General features: G+C 42.9%; 1 protein-coding gene across 2 annotated transcripts in view; it reads right to left on the bottom strand.

Moving 5' to 3' along the window:
• The window catches only part of GCN1 (GCN1 activator of EIF2AK4), a 43,632-nt gene that overhangs the window by 11,700 nt on the left and 15,628 nt on the right, over positions 1-16,304 (bottom strand). For both annotated transcript variants that reach the window (XM_064466726.1, XM_064466728.1), the window contains exons 22-44: positions 16,157-16,250; positions 15,336-15,449; positions 14,814-15,012; positions 14,170-14,325; positions 11,093-11,274; positions 10,731-10,811; positions 10,066-10,209; positions 9,217-9,344; positions 8,811-9,000; positions 8,323-8,393; positions 7,354-7,519; positions 6,187-6,381; positions 5,750-5,996; positions 4,984-5,105; positions 4,561-4,675; positions 3,912-4,091; positions 3,349-3,569; positions 2,446-2,514; positions 2,158-2,296; positions 1,854-2,050; positions 1,355-1,497; positions 465-582; positions 2-217 (exon numbers count right to left, since the gene is read on the bottom strand). In XM_064466726.1, coding sequence (XP_064322796.1) covers positions 2-217; positions 465-582; positions 1,355-1,497; positions 1,854-2,050; positions 2,158-2,296; positions 2,446-2,514; positions 3,349-3,569; positions 3,912-4,091; positions 4,561-4,675; positions 4,984-5,105; positions 5,750-5,996; positions 6,187-6,381; positions 7,354-7,519; positions 8,323-8,393; positions 8,811-9,000; positions 9,217-9,344; positions 10,066-10,209; positions 10,731-10,811; positions 11,093-11,274; positions 14,170-14,325; positions 14,814-15,012; positions 15,336-15,449; positions 16,157-16,250 — 3,487 coding nt within the window. The remainder of the gene's footprint in view (position 1; positions 218-464; positions 583-1,354; positions 1,498-1,853; positions 2,051-2,157; positions 2,297-2,445; positions 2,515-3,348; positions 3,570-3,911; positions 4,092-4,560; positions 4,676-4,983; positions 5,106-5,749; positions 5,997-6,186; positions 6,382-7,353; positions 7,520-8,322; positions 8,394-8,810; positions 9,001-9,216; positions 9,345-10,065; positions 10,210-10,730; positions 10,812-11,092; positions 11,275-14,169; positions 14,326-14,813; positions 15,013-15,335; positions 15,450-16,156; positions 16,251-16,304) is intronic.

Genomic DNA, 16,304 nt, shown 5'->3' with positions numbered 1-16,304 from the left:
CCGTTCGCTTATCTGCGCAAGTACTGGCCAAGAACTTCAGCAGAAGCCCAAAGAGGGTTGGCAAAATTTCACGCAGCGTGCGAGGAGTGTTTGAGACTACAATCTTCCAGACATGTAAGGAGGCCTGACGCACGACCAGCTGGGTGTCAGAGCGGCCCATGTACAGCCCTGCCAGCACCCTGTTCCTCCTCTCCACACCAAGAGCATTAATAATAGCCTGAAAAGATACAGAAACAACATTGCATTATCCACTCCTGAAAGAAGAAAATATGTGATTATTCAACATGTCTTTCTAGTAGGCTTTCCATGGTGATTTAAAAATAAAATAAAAATAAAAATAAAAATAAAAATAAAAATAAAAATAAAAATAAAAATAAAAATAAAAATAAAAATAAAAATAAAAATAAAAATAAAAATAAAAATAAAAATAAAATAAAAGGCACAACAGACAAGAACAGCTTTACCTTGTTTGACTGGGCTGTTCCAAAGTTGTCATCCTCTGAGGCAGTTTCTGTCGTCATTTTTCCAGTCACTCCTGAGATATGGAACAGAAGATCTCCAAGGAGCTGAACTGAGCTAAACCTGGCAACATGAGCAAGTCAAGTGTTACAAACAGGGTATTCAGGTGGTACCTGTCCAAATACGACAGTACATCAAGTACAGTCGTGAACAAAACGCAGTGGAAGGAGCCGGGCCAGCACTGAAGGGCTGCACGGGCGGACACGTAAGATCGGTCTGCCTACGCGACTAAGCAGCATGCTAAAGAGAAAGGGAAGGAATGAATCCCAGACTGGAAGAGGCTGAGAGAATTCCTGTATCAAAGCAACGCATCGGGGAACAGCCTGGACTCTAGGAAGCAACAACATTGCCAGTATCTGTCTCTACCCAGAAGACACTCACCTGGGAGAAGCGCGCTCATCAGCACTCAGCTGACACACGCCTTTTAGCACCACTAATTTTTGAGCGATTGCTATTAGCTGCGAGCGCCCCACTGCCCATTTCCATACGCAGGAGACCAGTAACTTACTCAGCAATTTGAAAAATGGAAAACAATACAGAAGGGCTAAATATTGCCACATCAACTGCCTTGGAAGGGCTTTTCAAAGTCACTACCAGAATTAATAATCTATTAGGAATGCTTTGCAGGTACCAGGAAACCCGATCGACAGCTGGCAGGACTTCTCAGCCTCGGTGCTGTAAGGCATTGTGTTCAAATCAACAAGCAAAAAGAGACAAGTGCTTCTGCTTCCCAGAGGGTCTCTGCATTTGCTTGAGGAGCAACACAGAGTCTAAATCACACCAGTTTTTCAACCATGGAAGACAAATGTCTGTGAATAAGATGGTTAACCCTTACCTTATCCTCCACAAGTCATCAAACAGACCATCCTCAAGCTGTGGCAGGAGAAGTGCAATGGCAGTCTCAGCGTACATACTTATGATTCTCTGGCCAGCGCGCAGGGCAGTGTCCCGCACAAACTCGTTCTCGTCTGCCAGTGCCTGAAGAGAGGCAGAAAAGTGTCCGTGAAAACGGGGCTTTCTCACTACAACATACAAGACCAACAGGAGGAAAACCAAACAAGGTTTTCTCTCTCATCCACGGAAAGTAAATGAACTGTAGAGTTGTGAATGCACAAAGGTGATTTCAAGAAATTACTAGTGACTACAAACAAATGACAGTAAGCAAATAACTTGGAAGAAGAAATAATTTATAATTTTAAAAATATATTTTACATAGTCCAGCAATGCTGGACAAGTCTCTGCATGTCTCAATTACTGGATATGATGCTGAAACTACTCTGGAGGCTTCTTTTTATTCTCTAATAAATAAAACTCTTTGGGCCTTTGTTACGTACCTTAAGGATACAAGGAATGATGGGACCAACATACGGAGTGAACTTGTCTCCAAAGGTAATTGGCAGGTAGTTGAACATCATGATATAACCATCTCGTACATGTGGAGCAATATCCACTTTACTGGCAGTGGCTACAATCTCTGGCATAAGCTTCTCCAGCTTTTCTACCCCCAAACCAGCCATAACTTCAGCCAGACCTGGAAAAAAAATCAGGGAACAGAGCTGATGAACACAAGAAAGAACAAGCTAATCTGATTTAATAGGAGAAAGTCCAAACTTGGTATTCAGACACAGTTGTCCCCACCTTGAGCAGCACCAGATCGATCCACTGAGCTCTGCTCATATGTCAGCGTCTCCATCAGCCATGGCAACAAATCCTCAAAGCAGGATTCTCCCATCCCCTTCACCATGGCTCCCAGCGCCTTTGCAGACACTGTACGCACCTAACAGGCAAGAGGAACAGAAATAGGCAGAATCTCCAGTCAAAGTTACTAAGGCAGATGTGTCAGACTGATTACAGATCTACAGGAGATTAGGACAAAGTCTAACCTAACACACTGAAACACAAACTGTATTTGTACAAAAGACTTACTTCGGGTACAGGATCCAGCAGAGACGCCTTCAGTCCAGGAGTCACACTGGGTAGGTAAGGAGCCAGATCCTGAAACAAAGAGCCCAAAGAGTAAGAACTAGATTCAAAATGAGAAAGAAACACAAGTCACCTTCATGTGAAGGGCATTCAGCCCCTTATTATCCAAGATATGGAGGTGTATGATATAGCCATCATCCCTAACATCCCGAGGGCTTAATCAGTTACTTTCACAATCCTGCAAATAAGCACAATGAACTGTTCTGCAAGTCCAAGAAACAACACTAGTTCCATGCTGATCACTCAAAACCTTTTTGATGCTCACTTGCAACCCGGCACTTTGTATCTAAGGAAAATCCAACACTCTTAACATTTACACAAGGTTTATAGGTAGAGATTATCAGCACAAAAATTAAACACAGATCTTTAGCCTACAGTGAGTTTCTACAAATACTTTTCAAACAAACCCTGGACCCATTTGTAAGCAGCTGATCTGTGTTTCACTGGTACTGGTTCTGCTTGTTTGTTTTTTATTATTTTTATTTATATTATTTATTATTTATATATATTATATATAATATATATATTTTTTATTTATATATATATAATTATTTATTATTATTCTTATATGGTAAAAATTACAAGACCTTTTCACCGGGATAAATCTGGTAATAAGTAGATGACCAAAGTACAAAACCAAGTCTTAAGCACCTGAGAATTTCCACTGTCTTTATAGCCATTATCTGGTTAATTTACCTATATTTAATTAAAGCAGCTGCATGGATTCTAATATTGTCTACCTTAACAGCAAAATCCAAAATCAAATAAATTCTCTCTAGCAGTTGCTCTGTTATCTCCTACACAGTAAATACAGCACGCAGTAAGAGAGCTTTTTCAGCACCGTACCTTCTGATCAGTCAGGGAGTACATGTTCCCAATGATCTGGGCAGCCATTTTCCTGGTGTCCGTGGAACGATCTTGAAAAGCTCTCTGAACAATTGGCATGATCAGTGCTAAGGACGGCGCATCAATGAAATGGACAAATTTGGTATCCAGTAGAGTCTGCAGACACTTCTGGGTCTTCCTGGAGGGGTCGGTGAGAGCATCCAACAGAACTGGAGCAATTGCTGAACATTTTTAAAAGGGAGAGAAAAGACTTTATTTGTACATGAAACAAAAATGCATGTCAGGGTGAGCTGGTGTTCTCTCATGGGATGTTTTAGATCCTTCTAAAGCAACTAGCAGCACAGGGACTGAGGAAACCCTATTAACACGAGCTGACAAAATGTATAAGAGCATTCAAAAAAGCCTTGAAGCGGACAGCTGCTGTTAAGCTTTCACGTTAGACTTTGCTAGGAGTAGTTTCATTTCTGTAGAAGTTTGGATTTAATCCTAAATGTTGTGACCATAAACCTTGCTGTTATAAACCACAGTCATGTCAGGACATTAGAAATGCAGGCAGTTCTTACCCAGGATCTCTGGATTCCTGATGACAGACCCAATCTGCCTGAGAGCTTGCTGGCCTGCATTCTGCACCTTCACATGAGAGTCTGTGAGCACTTCAGTGAGTTTTGGCACAATATTGGGTAAGCAGGAAGAGAGCTGTTTGGGAGCGCAGTACGCCATAGCCCCCAGCAGTTCCACTGATCCTGTGCATGAAGTACACAAAAAGAAAGAAGGAAAAAAAAAAAAAGACAAAACACAAAACCATACACAGCATTAAGAAGAGATATGAGAAGATGATCACATTTACCTCAAACTCAGATCTACCAGTCGCAGAACACACAGAATGGCTGAAATGCATTAAGCCACTCTATACCACTTAAAGACACTAAAACCATTTTTTTTCCTTTGTACAAGGGAAAAGAAGAAAGGCAGGAAACTTCCAGCTTCTAGAGATGGGGGTAAAAAGTGTCCCTTGAATCTACTGGGGAAAAAGAAGTTGTTCAAATGCGTCAGGGAACTCATTTGTATCTCAAAAGCTGTAAGTTCCACAGTCCCTTATGAGACAATAAACTATCACAGCCATGGGTAGGGGTGAAGGAATAAACAAGGGGAATGACAGCGAAGGGAACTGTAGGTTACTCTCAGTCACGTCAGTCAGATATTGGTCCATACCAGCTTTGGTTCTCCAAGATTCCTCTTCCAGTGCTGCAAGAAGTGATGGCAAAACCAGCTTCACTCCATGAGTACTCAAGTTGCTCATCACAGCTTTGGCACAGTCATCTGCAGCCTCCAAGGAGAAGAGATCATTTACAAGCTGAATCACAACGCATGTTATTTCCTTCCTCAGAGACTCAATGGGAACAAAGCCTTCACGTAAAATAGCGCCTAACTGCAACGACTGAGCTAGCCAAATAGCTCCCAATTAATGGTCAATGAAATCAGATGCTTTCAGTTATTAAGATGATAAGACTCTATTAGTGGTATCTCAAGGGACAGATCTACCTTTTCAGTTTGCCTAGTTACAAACAGTATTCCTACCCATTCTGTTTCGGTCTTCTCATAACCCTCTGTTCTCAGAAACATAAAGCATCTTACCTCTCGCACATACTGGTTCCCATCTCCAAAACAAAGCAGCAAGTGAGGTAGCACATGAACCACGTAGGGCTCAAAGAGCTTTCCAAGCATGTTGCAGAGCATCTCAAAGGCAAACAGAGCCCCTAATGAAACAAAAAGGACAGTCAGGAAAATACAACTTCATTTAAAGGGGACAGAAAGGGACGATACAATTTGCCAAATATCTGTAGAATTTCTCCAAAAGCACTCAGATCTCACAGCTGAGAGTCTCTTGCCTTCTTGCACTTGTGGCTAGTGCTGTAGTGGGGATTTCTGGTCTCAGAAAGGACAAGAAGCCCAGTAGCATTAAAAAATGTAACAGCCCTCTGAGTCCTAGCTTAGGTAAGCAGAAGTAAGGACAGGAAACATCCAGCAGCAAAAGGAACAAGCAGGCTGTGCGAGCCCCTCTGGACCAGCTGGAGTGGAATATGTACAGGTCTCTTCCTGCTCAGGAAGCAAGAGCCCACCTAGCAACACCTGCCTGCGAAAACAGGAGGGAGGGATACAAGCACATTGGCTAGGACCAGAAACCCTTCCTCCACCACAGTGCAAATACAGCGATTTTAGGACACTATACACAATCAAAGGCCTCACGACGGACACGTCCCCTTTCTGTCTCTGCAACATTCAGTAAAATAAACATAGATAAAGCAAGCACAGGGTTCAGGTATCATTTGATCTGGTTACAATGGCAGAAGATACAAGAGAAATTTGAAGCATTTGGGAGGGAAAAGCTTTTGTCCCTTACCCTCACGCCGACGGAAGTTCTTCTTGTCCTGGATAGCATCGGTCAGCGTGGTCATCATCTCCTGCTGCTTGAGAGAGAGGATGCCAAGGCCTTTCACCAGGCCTGCCAGCCCATAAGCTGCACCTTTGCGCTCAGCATACTTATCAGACTCTAAAAGCAGCTGCATGAGCTTCTGTATCATTCCTCCTGCATCCTCCTTAATTGCAGGCACCAGGGGTGGCAAACAGCTTGCCACTGACTCCTGAACCTGTAAAACAACCCGCCAGCTATCAGATCACAAAATATTAATCTCCAACATAACTTCCCCATAGACTGCATCCACAATGACAGCTTTCTGTCACCAGAGCAATTTTTCATCTCTCTGGCATCCCTAAAAGTATCGTAGTGTTAACGTGCCTCTGCGTGGCACACGAGAATTCCTCCAGGAAGGCACCTACCTGCTGAGATGGTGTGGACAAGGCTGCTATCAGTTTGCCAACAATTGGTTTCACTTTAGGGTCACTCTTGTCCAGATGTTTTGCCAGTGAACCCATCAGAATGACCACGCTCTGCCTGACAGCATCATAGCTGGCATCATTAGGAGCATTTTTCAGGAATTCTTCAAACACTGGCAAGAGAGAGTTAACATTGTCCTGAAAAACAAAACCACAGAACTTACCACTAGAGTCCACTCCAAATGAGATTTGCTATGCTCAGTGGTCTTGTATGAGCCAACAAACTGAACAATCACACTGTATTTACAGTTCATTTAACGTGTCACATCACATAAAACCTTGCGCCATCCCAACAGGCAACAAGTATATCCTGCTAGAGGGAAGTTGGCTCTTAAAAGTTAGATCCCCCAAACCGACCAGCATGAGGTTCTGCCAAAAGCAATGCAAGCTACTAGGCAAGACGGCCAGCCTAAACATCAGTGCCTGCTCTTTTGCTTGCTCCATTTGCAAACGGAGAACAGAAAGATAAAAAAAACTTCACGCGGTTTTTCTAAGAAACAGAAGGAAAGAATGAATAATATGAAAATACTCCAACTGTCTTGGGCTTAACAGGAATGCAGAGGGCTGTCCAGAACAGGCGACTGGCACATAGGCGGAAATCAGAAGCTGAGCAATTTACGCCCTGGACACCTCCCCCATCTAACACTGCTGGAGAAGGGCTAGCAGTGAGAACGATGGTCCTCTATTCTCTGAATTACTTCAGTTGTTTTCAGTTTAATTAAAGCCAACTATCAGCAAGCTTTCATGTTTTGCTTTGCATGAGGCCTGAAAAGAAATTCTCACCTTCCCAGGATCAGAAGATCCGTGGTCTGATTTTACTTTTATTACTCTAGTTTTATACCATTTTAACTCCAGTGCATTCAAGGCAACTTCTTTTATATAGCAATGAGAAGGAAGAACTACACTTAGGCAACACTGGTCACTAACAGAACCACTCCAAACACACAAAAATTCCTACCACATTAAAGTTTTCAGCTGTTACAAGTAACAGCAACCTCTAAGAAATAAGAAAAAATTAAAAGAAAAAGGAAATTCTATGAGCTCCAAAACAGTATCTACATTTTCATTCCATCTTTTTCCACTGCTGGAGAGAGAAACATTCAGACTTACTTTGCCATGAGTGTTGAGCGTTGAAAGAGCCGCATCTAACATGCACTTCCTGACTTCAGGACTGCGATCATTCAGGGCATCCGGTACAAAAAACTGAAAGAGGGGCTTCACCTGAGAACTGTCCAGATGCTGCGAGAGCTTGTTGAGGGCCAAAGCTATGCCACACCTGCAAAGATGGTGAGCTTGTGAGCTTACTGGCTTTTCACAGAATTTGCTTGAGGTGACAGTCACATTTGCTATCAGCAGTACATTACAGAAATTGAGAGAGGTAACAGTTACAAAATCGAAGAGCTTCAGAGCGTCCAACCTACATGCGTTTCATTACATAACCCCATGCTGCAGGTTCCCAAAAGGACAACAATCCTTCAGCCATATAATGACTTTTATCCCAATTAAGCATTACAGATACTTGGGCCAATAAAGACAGACATCAGGATCACTTCATCTACTGCTGAAATACAGCAGCTTTACAACAAGGTACAGCAGCCCTACAGAACAGATTCGATTAAGACAGGTAGCAAACAAGATGATCTCCAATTAAACCCGTATAGGGCGTATGAGTAGACAAAAAGTAATTATCCAAACTGGAATTTGTCCAGGTCATTAAGGCTCGCACTGCTGCTCTTGAAACTATCAATTGCACATACAGAGGCGGGAACACAGTAAGACAAGACAAAAATCAGTCAGTCTAAGAGGGAAAGACTCTGTTCTTATCAGGTCACAGAGAAGACAGCACCCAATATCTTGATGGAACTGAGAGCATTTCAGTTTGCCCTGCACAGCCTGCTTGAGGGACACAAATATTCTCTGCCACAAGAACGCATGAAACCAGCAAGTCAATACAGCTGCATATCTTTTCTTCCTTTAACATTCCCTTATTTCTCCACTGCTTGAACTTCTAAATAAAAATCTAGAACATCTCATTTGGATGCACAGGAAGTGATGAGATCAATCTGCAGATGACTGTACCTTGCTTCCCACTGGTCAGGTGGCGATTCAGATATCACTCGACCCAAAGCATCCAAAACTGGAGGTGGCCTCTGGAAGGAGAAAAAATTTCAGTGTGCCTTTTTCAAGGACACCCACGCAGGGAATACTGTCAGCCATATCTGCAAAGCCTTTTTATAAAACTGCACAGAGGTATGATACCACTAGCAAAAGAGCATGGTAAAAAAAAACAAGCAGAGAGCTAGTTTAGGCCCAAAAAGACTTAGACTGACCCTGCTCTCCCACAGTCTTCCTGTATCACCTAAGGCATATCTTCCACCTGTACAACGGTGCCAGTACTGGCTGATAACTTGAGGCTCAAGACATTAAAGTCTGTGATAAGCTCAAACACAGCAACAGTAGGCTTAACGCACATCCTCAAGACAGACAAAAGGAAAAGTGATTAATAAAAAAATAGAAAATAAAGTACAAGCTTGTGCCTGTCAACCCCTTAGGACATGAGTACTTACGTAGAGCTTCTCCTGGTAAATCTCTGTAAGTTTATTCATGACTTCTGCTGCTTGGTTTCGATACTTAGCTACAGCTCTGGAAAGAGCTTCAGCACCTGCTTGTCGCACGGCCTCTTCATGGTAGATGACATCTTTGATCAGCAGAGAACAGAGGTCAGGCTGCAGCTCCAGACCCATAGACTCCCACAGCCTGCAGCACAGACAAAGAGGTGAGCGATCACCCTTCAGCAAGAGAAGCCACTGCTGTATGCGGTATCAGGGGGACCTAAAGCTGTCCTCCACCTGCAGAAGGCAAAGCCCCTGCCAGTGGAGCTCCCTGAGGTGAGAGGAAGGGAGATCCCCTTACGATTGGATAGTATCCAGTCCTGATCCAATACAGATCCTACCAGCCAGGAACAACTCTTACCTCTCTGCCAACTTCTGAATCTCATCCTCCACATCAAACTTCACTACCCAAAGGCGACGCAACAGATTCAGCCCATTCTTTTCATCACTGTCTGGAGTTGGTAGAACCATTTGTAGCTCCATCAGTCCCTGAATTAGTTTACAGGAGAATCAGTGCAAGGATCTGATTTTAGAAACAGACACTTTAAAACCCATAAAACTTTTGCCAAGTCAAGCTCTCAGTGGTTGGAAGTGTCAAAATTCACGTTTGCTCGTGCAGTATGCTGCCCATGCAGATCAAGGATTCCCTGTTGCTAATATGTGAGATGGTGAAACTCAAGAACAGGTTGCAGAGAGGCAATTAGGCACTAGGTTGTGCTCTGGTGACTAGAGTCTTCTCTGCTTCTAAGTACAGAGAAGCCAGCTCAGATCAGCTAAGCTGCAATTTATTTCATGGCAAAGAGAACCAAGCACCCTTGGTTTTTCTTCCTTTCTTTTTTTACATTCTGAGATGTGACTAAGCCCGAAGCTTTCCAAAAAGTGGGTCCAGTACAGACATAGGAATTTTTTGAACAATTTCTCTCTTTAAGACTAAGTTCTATGTGATTGTAAATAGAAGGCATTAAGTTGTCATAATTACACCTGTTTTAACAAGACAAAGGAGTGGATAGACACAGGGTATTCCCTTCTGCAAGATAAATCTAGCACAAAGAGCATTACTTAGAGCATTATTGTAGCTAGCGCCTCCTCCTGCAGACACACTATCCAAAGACTGGCATCACAGCCAAAGTCCCTCTTCATCACTGCTGGAGAAGATACACTTCACCAAAAATTAAGGAATTTAGTGTGATCCTGAATGATTCCCACCTACCCTGAGAGCTGCATCTCGAACGTTCATGCACGGAGATTGCAGGGCCTGAAGTAACACATCGATCTCCTCCTGTTCTGCATAGGCACAGCCGACCTCCCCGCTGCTGCTTGTGCACAGGGCGGTCAGTGCATTGGAAGCCAAAACCTAAAATGCCATGAGGAAGCGTTAGAGATTCCACCGCTGCCACCTGCTTCTGTGCATTTGGTCAAAGAGAGCGCAGGGTGGCAGCCGAGTGCTATCACAAGAGAAGAAATTCTCAAAGATCAGTGACAAAGGTTCATGACAAGAACAAGAACTGATGAGTTCAGTCCAACCCTTTCCCTTTTTGTTATTTTTGACCTTTTTGCCATCTCAACTCTTAGAACAAAGTTTACTGCTGGTTACCTGGGGGAGCAACTACTAAATTTCTTTGCCAGAGAAAGACCTTAGAAAAGGAATAAAATGTCACCTGTGGAAAACTGAAGAATACGTTTGGTGCAATAAAACCCACAGGAAAAAAGGATAAAGGCATTGTATCCCAAGAAGAATACCATAAACATAGGAGAAAATTGGTAATGTATCAACCACCAGCCTCAGAGACCTGAACTAGGTGCACATTTCCCTCTGTTAGATGCTGATGAAAGTTAGGCAGAATCCTGACTGTGGTTACGAAGCTGAGGACTCACCTGTAACCGTGGAGAACCCGTTCCTATCACCCGCGTCAGCAGAACCAGCATGTCCCTCCGGGGCAGCAACTCTGGGCCATTCTGAAAGGTTGCAGGGAGAAAAGGCGGAGGGAGGAGAAAAAGCCTTATGTCTTGTGAGCGCAAAACACTTTGCCTGTGTATGACGCTCCTTATAAAAATCACAATCGAAACCTAAAGCTGGACAGGTAACCGAAACCTGTGACAGAAAACAATCTTACATTGTTAACTTTAACTTGTAGAATTAATCTGCTTTGTCCAGTTTACACATTAGCTGTTTTATCCTATGCCTCATCTGAACAGCTGTTGAAGGAGATCATCTGATCCCCACAGCTCTCACTTACCTCATCCACCAGCAAAGCCTGGCCATTTGCTGATGATCTCAGCTGAGCATGGACTGTCAGGATCTGCAGAATCTTGACCAGAAACTCCTCCTTGTCTTCACTGTCATGAGGCGCCTCAGTCATAACAGTCTTTAGGAGAGGAAAGACTAAGGAAAACGCTGGAGCCGATAATGGGGCAGCACCTGCAAACAGGAAAAACAATCCTGTGAGCACAGCTGACCTCGTCGTATTCCCAAATGTTACAACTCTAAGCATGTCTCTGTTTCATAATATTGACTGGTGTAAAACATACACCTTGGTAGCACATAATGGATATGGCCAGCTTCAGCCTTAGGTACAAACGTGCTAAGTGACCCTAAGTACTTCTATGCCCCTAGAAACACCCGGTCTAAAGGACACTGTCTCGTGTGTATCTGGACTTACCCCACGCATACAAAGTTTAGCCTGTTCAAAGCAGCACACACAGGTAGCCCTGTTTAGCCTCTACCACTTTGCCACTTAAGGCTCCAACAGTGACATTCAGCATTTCAGGGCTAGGCTGGACTTGATGACCTTAAGGGCCTTTTCTAACCTAAATGATTCTATGATTCTGCCTAATGTTGTTGCTTGCTACACCAACAAGCTGGCTTTAATAGTCACATTGGGATCCCAAATTACTTCCAATACTTCAACAGTGCAAAAATACACACTGTAAATGAAACTGAAACAATTCAATGGATTAAAGTAGACAGATAGGCAAAACCTTGGTTTTGCCTATCATGGCAATACTTGCAAGCAGCAGGCGACGGGATACAAATCAAATCCACCACACAACCAAAGTTGAAGTAAAATCTATTATTTAAAGTGCATTAAGTTTGTGCGTACACTCTGAGAATTAAAATGAATTAAGCTAAAAAAACCAAAATTATGGTCAATTTTACTTCTGAGCAGAAGGATCCACACAGGGATCTGAAACCATTTACCTAATTCACTTTTAAAGTTCCTTTGTCCCAAAGTAGGGGCCCGTTTGCCAGCTACATTCCCTTTAAACACTTCCTACTGACCCAGCTAACCTGTCACTCCAGTCTTCAGCTAGATTCTTGAGAATGAGGTTCCTCTAATTCCAGTGCAAATCTCAACTCCCCTCCACCCTTGAAAAAAATTAAAGCTTTTGGATTCTCGTGTTAAAAGATTTTGCTCCTTCCTTCTCATAGGGGCTTGGCTATGGGACATAACAAATGCTCCTTCCAGTCCTCCGGTTAATCCAGTTAAAATTCAAGTATTAGACGTCTAGGGAAAATGTTTGCTTTCCACATCCTATCTGTGCTGTCAGAGCACGCCAGATTTTAAATTTCTAAGATGCAGATGAAGAACACTGCAGATACAATACTGCAGTATTAGTCAGCTTATGTAGGGCAGGGATACTGCAAAAGTAGTTCAAGGGAGAGATATTAAATACCAAACACACGGTGAGCTCCTAACTGTTCAATATGAATGTCAGATTTTTCTCTCTGCTTGCTCAGTAACGATTTGCCTTTTTCTGCCTTTTTCATTATTGGCCAGATATTTTTAGGCTTAAGCAACTGTCCCTCTACATGCAGCACAAGGAAGGAAGCTTTATCTGAGAAGATAAATGTTCTATTAACACGGTAGCTGGTATTGACCAATAGGAAAAAGATTATAAAATGTATCTCGGCATTTCAGTAATGAAGGATATATTTTATCATCCACATTATGATGAGGTATAGTCTCTCTTAGGTCTCACGGTAACCCAAGAAACTAACCTCTGCTAAATAATATTGCAAGACTACACTCCGAAGAACTTGGAAAATGAGGAAAAATAATTTGGGAATATAACATTACTTGTCCAACAAAGCGTTACAGAACATACTTCCTTCCTCCTGCAGGAGAAGTTAAAAAAAAATATCATATTTCCTTTAATTAAGCGCTGTAGGAAATCTGGAAGGAGGAGGGTTGAAAATACGTCCACTACTTCCTGGAAATAAGCTTGCAAATTAATTCAAATGTTAATGAATTTGCACTTACTATAAATTGCATAGTGGAGACACTGAATTATCACTGAGGTGCTCGGCACCAAAGTGGTGCTCAACATGGTCCGTTGCTGCTACTCAGCTGTGAAGATCACGAGTGCCACAGTCACACAACTGTGGATCTGACTGGCAACAGGACAGTGAGAGGAGAACTGAACTACTGGGGTAACGGACCAAACGGAATCCTACACCTCCTTTAAAAAATTATAAACCATCTACTACAGAGTTTTTAATTGAGCTAGATGACGAACAACTCCAAAGCCTGGATGAACCACCTCTATCACTACAGTACACCAGATGCTTTAAGACAGCTTAAGCTATCCCTGCCTCCCAAGGAAGCAGACCTACCCTCCCTCTTCTCTATTATTATCTTCAGTGTCGTGATACAAGTACTTGGACCCATCGTGAAGCAGATTCTGCAAGTGATTGAGATTATAATTAACCCAGTGGAAGAAAAAAAGAAAACAAAACAAAACAAAAAAATCAATAAAACAGTTCATTTGAACCCAGATCATATTCTGGCACTGTAAAAATATTCGTGCTTGCCTTCGTGGCAAGAGTGGGAAAGAACTGCTGCTTCTGTAACTGTGCCAGAATAAAATATTCATGAACTGCAGCACTACACAGCAAACAAGCAGAGGCCACAGACACTTCACTGCTGAGATCACAGATAACAAGCAATTATTTCGTCTTTCCACTTAGTCTCACTGAATCACTTATGCTAAGTGGTGTTGAAAGGCAGAAACTGTCCTTCGCAAGATGAGCCTTAATTTCACTACTATTATTTATGTACGAATCATTTTAAGAAAAAATAGTTATTTCATTTCTACACTTCCTATACTTGTAACATCATTTCCACCACTACCACCACAAAAAAAACCTGCAGGTTTTTCATCCCTAGGAAGACTTAAACGATTAAAAAAAGAAAAGATAAAGAGTGAAGCATCACCTATAAAGCATTAAAACCACCTGTAAACCCTCAAAACTAGAACAGCTCACAGAGTGACTGGGGCGGGGTGCGTCAGAGGCACCTACAATATTTTTTACCTGGCTCTCCCTTGCCCGTTCGGCTAGGAATGGTATGGGCATGCAGCAAGCTAACAACTCTGTTCAGAGCAGTAGGCAGCTCTTCTTGACACCAGGACTCATCTAATTCACATTCTGGTTTCATCAGGCGCAAGGTCACATGGCTCACTAAAGTACCTGGTATGAAAGAATAAAGAATCCATGAGAAGTCTAAACCCAAAGATTTCTTCAGAGAAAAATCGCCAGGAACACAGGCCCAAGAATTGTAACAAAGCTCTGGGCAACAGCCCAGGCTACAGGAGAGGCACAGCGAAGGAAGTGCAGCCCTGGAGCTTACAGGGGACAGCCTCCTTCACACGCATATGCGTGAGTTACACTCACATCCTCCAAACTCCGCACAGGGGAGGCAATCCCATTGCGACCAAGTGCTACCGAGAGGTGGTCACAATAACTACACAATTCCTTGTTTTTGGACCCAGTCCCATCCAGCAGTAGGATCTCTGGGACATCACAGTCATCTCCCTAAGCACTGTTCCAGGGTGTTTTTTCCTCTTGGCTGTCTGTTGTGCACTGTCATAATCCATAGCTTATAAGAGCAAGGGTTTTCACCACCCTGCCATAAAAATAATGCACCCTGCCCTTAAATAGCAACTGCAAATACTAACCAAAGGTTTTCAGTCGAGCAGGCATGACACAAGAAGCCAAGGAAAGAAAAGGTTTCTTAATCCTTGGAGCAGCTAAAGGTGATCGAAAAAGTGGCAAGAAAGAACTGACGAGACCAGGGATGTACTGAGTTAGACCAGGAGGCTTTCTCTTTATAACACTGTCCAGGAGTCCTAGGGCTGTTTCCAGCTCATTATCAAGCTGTAAGACAAACAATTAAAGAGGTTACCATAAAAAACTCCCAAAAAAATCAAGTTATTAAATGTAATTTCTAATGAATGAAACAAATCACAGAATGGCAGGGGTTGGAAGGGCCCTCCGGAGCTCACCCCGTCGCACCCCTGCTGGAGCAGGCACACCCAGAGCAGGGGGCACAGGACCACGTCCAGGCAGGGGGTGAACGTCTCCAAGGGAGGGAAACAGGTTATTGCCAAATATTATCTACGCTACTCCATTTTCCTTTCATCAAAATGACTCAGGTCATGGTAGCCGCAGAGCTGGCAAAAAAGACCATCAAAACTTACCTCCTTCAGCCGTTTTCTTATTTGAGACTCCCTTTCCAGCTGTGCATGCATCAGCTCCTTCTGCTTGCTAGTCAGTTGCACCTCATCCTTTATTCCCTTCTTCTTCTTTATTTCCTGCAGTAGAGAGCCACAGACATTATTAACCAGGAGCTATTAACACTGTCCCCTCAATTAGGTAGAGGAGACAGTTGGACACATTGGGGTTTTTTGTAATTTACTTTTAAAACTGTATCAAAATATTCTTCCAAGCATATCACTCTTAAGTGTAGACACAAAATGAAAGTCAGCAGGTTAACAACACTTTACTGCCCCATTAGCAGCATAACCTCAGTTTCTACCACATTTAAATTGGCCACAAATTATATAATTTAGGCATATCGTCCTCTCCAGAGCAAACAGAAGTCAACCTTTAATAAAAGAATACTCCAGTCAACCTGGTACATTCCCTCGCTTTCACCAAATTCTTCCCCCCACCTACGCCCACTGCTCTGGCTGGACTGAACAGAACTGCTGGCTGTCTACAAGATGGAAGCACCTATTTAACAACCCTTACTGAAAATGTTACACAACATACATTGAACAAGAGGTGAAGAGGAAGAACAACTATTACTAACTAGTAAGCGCACTCACAAACAAGTAGAATACCACATAAATTGATATAAATACAGATATAAGAGAAGGTAACACTTAGGTATTGAAAGAAGTTCAGAGAATCTTTCCCAACAGTGTGCAAACATATGCCAGAAGCCATGCAACAAACTACACAAGATAGCCTGGTGTCAGAACCTTCACTGCTGGCTTTCCTGTTCCCATCACCTCACCTCCTTCAGCTCCAGCTCAATGATTTGCTCCTTGAAGGAATAAGCTTTGTTCTCCCTCTTCATGTTAGCCTTTTTCACACTATCCTGTTGAGCACTGAGAAGGAAAAGCAGAGAAAAGAATCAGCACTGCTCTGGACTAAGGTCAGGC

Source organism: Phalacrocorax carbo, chromosome 15 (assembly GCF_963921805.1).
Source record: "Phalacrocorax carbo chromosome 15, bPhaCar2.1, whole genome shotgun sequence".
Lineage (NCBI taxonomy): Eukaryota > Metazoa > Chordata > Aves > Suliformes > Phalacrocoracidae > Phalacrocorax > Phalacrocorax carbo.
Note: the sequence above shows the minus strand (reverse complement) of the source record. Positions and strands in the feature narration are given on the sequence as shown.